We start from the raw sequence: 5,905 nt of genomic DNA on the forward strand, positions 1-5,905 counted from the left end.
CAAAATGGCGCTACAGGGTGATGCGGAGGAGATGAATTGTTGAATAAAGTCGTTATTTTTTTTCCTTTTGCGTACAAAAAGTATTCTCGCAGCTTCGTATAATTACGGTTGAACCCCTGATGTCACATGGATTATTTTACAGATCTCCTTGCTACGTCTCTGGACTTGGGAACATTTCAGTTGCGTTGCTGTCTATGCAGGGTCAGACAGCTCTCAGATTCCATCAAAAATATCTTAATTTGTGTTCCGAAGATGAACGAAGGTCTTACGGGTTTGAAACGACATGAGGGTGAGTAATTAATGACAGAATTTTCATTTTGGGTGAACTAACCCTTTAAACATGAGACATCACCTCCCAGTTTTCATCAAATCTGACAGATATAAAGTGAGCCGTACTTCCTGATGTTGAGGTAACCGGCTTTCTGGATGAGGGCGCGATTCACGGGGACCTGATCGTGATCCGGCATGTAGACGCTGTCATCCACGGACAGAAGCTCTCTCTGAGACGAACGCATGACCTCTGCTTCCACCTCTAGCTGAGACTCAATACTGAACCACAGACAGAGACACACAGAGTCAATCACAGCCAATCAATGATCAATCAAAGAAATCAGTCTGCTCCTTTACCTCTGATTCATGCTAGAAACTGAGCTTAGAAAACTGTCCATCTTCTTCGACACCAGCTCCATCCCCTTCTTAAAGACATTTATCTGTGAGCAAACAGGATAAAAGATTATTCAGCTATATTGACCATAATGCACACAAATAACACTTACATTAAAGCAAAAAGTCATGAGAGGTCATGCATTAGTCATTTTACCACACATAAGTGCTGTTGTTAGGCATGCTGCAAAGAAACACACACAACCTTGAATGTCTTATTGCTTTTAAATTAAAAAGCAGCTGTAACAATATAACAAGACTTAACTGAAGAAAAATAAATACCTGAATTCATATTTATATAACTATTATTCTAAAAGATACCAAGCAAATAAAATAGCTTTTTTTAAATTATTGTTTTAATATAAAATAAAAAATATGATAATAATTTTATTTCTAAAAAATAATTTGAATCATCTTTTTATTTGTCTACTTAATTTAATACGACATAAAACACACCAATGTTCAAGAAATAACAACGAATATTAAAATAAATAGAAATATTAATATAAAAAACAAGCGCACAAAATATTGTATTTGAAAATATGTTTTAAGAGTAATATGAATAATATAATAATGTTATTATTCAAAATAAAATAATGTATTTTTAAATTTTATATTTTGAAATATCTGATTGTTTTAATATTTATAAAAAAATATTCATATTAACCTAAAAGCAAATAAAATAGCATTTTTGAAAAGTGAAATTTTAATAAGCAATATAAATAATATACTAATTGTTGTTATTAAAAATACAATCTTTTTTACATTTGTCTACTTAAAAGTTAATATGATGAACAACTAACTGAACTTTAAATATCAATATTAATCTTAAAAAACAAGCAAACAAAATAGTGTTCTTGAAAGTGTAGTGTAAAATAAATAATATATAATAAATAATATTAGTGTAATATAAATAGTATATTATTATTAAAACAAAATTCTTTTTACATTTTTTTAAAATATAATATGTTCCAAAAATAACTGAATATTAAAATAAATATAAAAAAACAACAATAATAATCAGTAATAATAATAATCCAAAAACACGACAAATACAATTATATTTTTGAAATTATTATAATTTTTTAAAAAATGTATTATTAGAAATACAATTTATTTTTACATTTGTCTACTTTAAATTAAATAAGATAAAAAAGCACTAATATTAAATTAATAAGTGGATTAATATCCAGTTAATATGAATAATATGAATATTAAAATTTATATAAATAATACTATTACCAATATTACTAAATGCCAAGCAAATAGTATTTTTGAAATTATTATTTCAATATCTTTAAATATTTTTTTATTAATTTGTCTACTTGGAACTCACATGGCTGTTAAAAATTGTACAAAATATTTTTTTTTCATATGTATCATGACGTTTTTGAGAATATTAACTATTTCTTCATACAGCCCACCGCTAGACTACATGCATTAACTGATGTGTGGTCCCAAGTGTGCATACAGTATATTATTTGCTATTCACAAAAGCTTTCAAATGTAGCTGATCCGTGAAAGAGTGAAGCAGTGATTGCCGGCTAGTTGAGGTTGTTTTGATCAGGTGACAGACCTGAGCGTGTGTGTATCCCAGCATGGGCTCCAGCATGGCCACTCTCTTCCTGTACTGCAGCGCGTTCAGAGCGCAATAATACTGCATAGCGGCCTGATGCTGCTTCCTGCGGCAATACGCCACCTCTCTCACCACCTCAGCTTTTATCTGTCCACACACACACACACATTCAACTGCTCAATGCTGGATTCTGATTGATGGGTTTCATATAACATATCAGCAGACACATCTTATCAATATTTACCTTTTCATTTTCTCTCTTTTTAGGTAAACGACTATATTTCACCATGGCAGCTTCATGCTCTGAAGAGACAAAGAGAGACAGAAAGAGGTAAAAGTGGGTTTCATTTAGCATAGAAATATTTTTCTTTCATCCATTATTAATAAAGAGATATTCTTAACCTCATACCATCACTGGCGATGCCGAATATCTCCTTCAATGTGCTGATCTCTGAAAACAAACATCACAGCGCTTTAAAATCTCCTTCACATTATATTGAGATCTGATTACCTGACACTCAGAATTCACTTCAAGGGATCATATAATTAAAAACAGGATTTTCACTTTTGACAAACATAAAAAATACATGTAAAAAGCCTTAAAAGAGTAAAAAAAAAAAACAGATACAAGAGTCTTAAAGGTAGAGTAACACAAGCATTTAAACAGAGTTTGTGAAAAATGCTCATGAAATTATAAACACTGATTGAGATTAAGAGTGATTTAAGGAATATAAAAAATAACTCAATTCAAATTTATATAAATATTAAGATTAATCGAAAAGATACCAAGAAAATAAAACGGTATTATTCTCTTAATAAGTGATATAAATAATATAACAATTTTATTATTAAAAAATATTTTTTATTTGTCTACTTAGAATTTAATGATCAAAGACATCAATGTCTTTAAATTAAATTAATTATAGCTTAATAAATTAATTATATATATTACTAAATTAATATTATTATAACAACTATCAATATAAATATAACTCTAAAAAACAAACAGACAAAATATATGTATTATAATATAAATATGATAATTTTTGTATTAAAAAGTAATTTATTTTTAACTTCGTCTGCTTGAAATTTAATATGACGTTTAAGATATAATTGAACTAATTTTAACAAAGATTAATATTATTCTATATACACAAGTGAATTAAATAGTATTTTTTTTATTATTAATTTTTACACTTTTGAAAATCCGTAAAAAAAATAAAAAACACAAAATATGTATGCAAACAGTCTGAAAAAGAATAAAATAAAAAATGGATGTAAGAATCTTGAAGGTACAGTAACACAAACATTTAAACATCAGAGAGATGGTGAAAATGTTAAAACGTTAAAAAAACATACATTCTATAAATGAATGAATAATGAAATAAAACAGAATGAAAGCAGATGATCTTTAAGGTGAGTGTTGTACCTGTAAGGTCCTTCTCTCTGAATTGCACCATGGGAAACACCATCTTGTCTGCAATCTGAGTGGCCAGTTCAGAATGCAGAGAGTTCAGCTAGAGAGATAACAGTAATATTTTAATAGTTACGTTATTTAAATATTTATAAAATATTAGTGTGCTGCATGTGGACAATATAAGAAAATGCAGATGTCACACTGTAAGTTGTTGCTGCTTTGATCTAGATGATGTTCAAAATTCTGCATTGTGTAAAGGGGTCATATGATGCGATTTCAAATTTTCCTTTCTCTTTGGAGTGTTACAAGCTGTTCGTGCATAGATAAGATCCCTGAAGTTGCAAAGACTAAAGTCTCGAACCCAAAGAGATATTCTTTATAAAAGTTAAGACTCGTCCACGCTCCCCTAAAATGCCTCGTTTAAACACGCCCCCACATGTCTACGCTTAAGGCAAGTGATGAAGGTCATGTGATCAGGTGATCACGCCATCATAGCAAATATCAAACAACCTGCAAGAGAGAACACCTGCCACACGAGTGATGGCCTCACTCTGACCGAGAGACCCTGCGGTCACACACACACACACTGCAGGCATCTTCTCACCTCTTCCACGCTTTTGGCGAAGTGCTGTAAAGTGTTGATCACCTCTTCTTCGCCTTTCGCCAGAGCAAAATTCTGCACCCACAAACCATCAGGTCAGATTGATCAGTAACACATCAGATATTCAGACATTCCCACAACTCATCATGACTGCTAATGCACCGCTGCCGTTAAAAGAGGAAGTCAAAATTGCTTACCTGTTTCTCATAGTCCAAGAGCTGCTTAGAAAGCTGTTCTGTCGCCAGAGCCATTTCATTCTGCAGACACAAAGAACATTCATTTAGTCAGATGAAGAATCGCAGCTTGTATAAGGTCTTATGCTAACACAAATAGCAAAATCAGAATGCATAGGTTGTGGGAGCTTTGTGAGAAAACAAGCTTCTTAAAGGGGCTAATTTGATTGATTTTATTATATAAACTTATTAAAAATGTAATTACAAATTGCATTTTATTTAAAATTGTAAATTAAATTGAAAAAAAAAAGTATATTTAAATTTATATATATATATATATATATATATATACACACACACACATATATTCACCAAACAAGAAATGATTATATGAAAACTGAATACATAAATGCCAAAAATAAAGTTATGAATCTAAAAATACAGATATACATCTATCAAATGTATGAATATATAATCAAGGTTTATAACTATTCATATTTATAACTTAAACATTTACATATTTAGGATTTAAAACTAAATATTCAGATTTACATCTATATATTCATGGTTCACATTTACATATTCAGAGTTACATCTATATATTCAGAATTAAAACTATACTGTATATCTGGATTTACATTTATATTTTCAGACTAATAATTACATATTAAGAATATCGTACATTCAGATTTTTTTTAAAGTTTAAATTCAGATTTACATCTATATATTATTCAGGATTTAAATTTAAATATTGAGACCTATAACTTTATACATTCATATTTACATTTATATATTCAGTTTAATAATTAAATTCACATTTATAAATAAATATTCAAATTGATACTTACATATTTAGAATTATAACTTTATATTCAGGTCATAAAAACATATATTAAGTTTTTTTAATATAATTATTTCCTGTCTGGCCGTTTATAATATATAATTAAATTTAAAGACAACAAAACACTCAAATTATTAATTTTACATTCATAATGTTCCATATTTCCAAGTATATGGATGTAGGGCGGGACTTTATCCTTTGGAATTTGATTGGACCGTAAATGTTATGCTATGATACTATTGGTTATTATTATTTTCCGCACCCCTGTGGCCCTGGTGACATCATCAGAAAAGAAAATTTGTTTCACATGTGAAGAAAGTTTGCTAAAAGACCATAAAAACAAACTTTTACGACTAGAAATCAGTGGTTAAGTTGTATTTACAACACTGTTCCAGAACAGTTCAACCCAAATATTCAGATGTGTGCAGCGCATTTTATGGAGGACTGTTTCCTGATCCTGGGAGAGTAGACTACAATGCCGGCTGTTCTGACTCACAGACTGTAAGTACGTTTTTTATATTTAAAGGATTTGCCACTGACGATTCAAACACGAGTTTTGAGCAGTGTAGAGTAGCACTTGTTGTTTGTCATTTCTCTGATCACAAATGCAGACATGATTTTATGTTTACGCGGC

At 29.9% G+C, this 5,905-nt stretch overlaps 1 protein-coding gene across 1 annotated transcript in view; it reads right to left on the minus strand.

Moving 5' to 3' along the window:
- LOC107754378 (DCC-interacting protein 13-beta-like) overlaps window positions 1–5,905 on the minus strand; it is a 14,656-nt gene that overhangs the window by 6,018 nt on the left and 2,733 nt on the right. Inside the window, exons 3-10 of the mRNA XM_016570793.1 lie at window positions 4,455–4,514; window positions 4,261–4,332; window positions 3,669–3,756; window positions 2,649–2,690; window positions 2,484–2,542; window positions 2,240–2,386; window positions 628–710; window positions 397–549 (exon numbers count right to left, since the gene is read on the minus strand). Of these exons, the coding sequence (XP_016426279.1) occupies window positions 397–549; window positions 628–710; window positions 2,240–2,386; window positions 2,484–2,542; window positions 2,649–2,690; window positions 3,669–3,756; window positions 4,261–4,332; window positions 4,455–4,514 (704 nt within the window). The remainder of the gene's footprint in view (window positions 1–396; window positions 550–627; window positions 711–2,239; window positions 2,387–2,483; window positions 2,543–2,648; window positions 2,691–3,668; window positions 3,757–4,260; window positions 4,333–4,454; window positions 4,515–5,905) is intronic.

Source organism: Sinocyclocheilus rhinocerous, unplaced genomic scaffold (genome assembly GCF_001515625.1).
Source record: "Sinocyclocheilus rhinocerous isolate Xijiao unplaced genomic scaffold, SAMN03320098_v1.1 scaffold561, whole genome shotgun sequence".
Classification (NCBI taxonomy): domain Eukaryota; kingdom Metazoa; phylum Chordata; class Actinopteri; order Cypriniformes; family Cyprinidae; genus Sinocyclocheilus; species Sinocyclocheilus rhinocerous.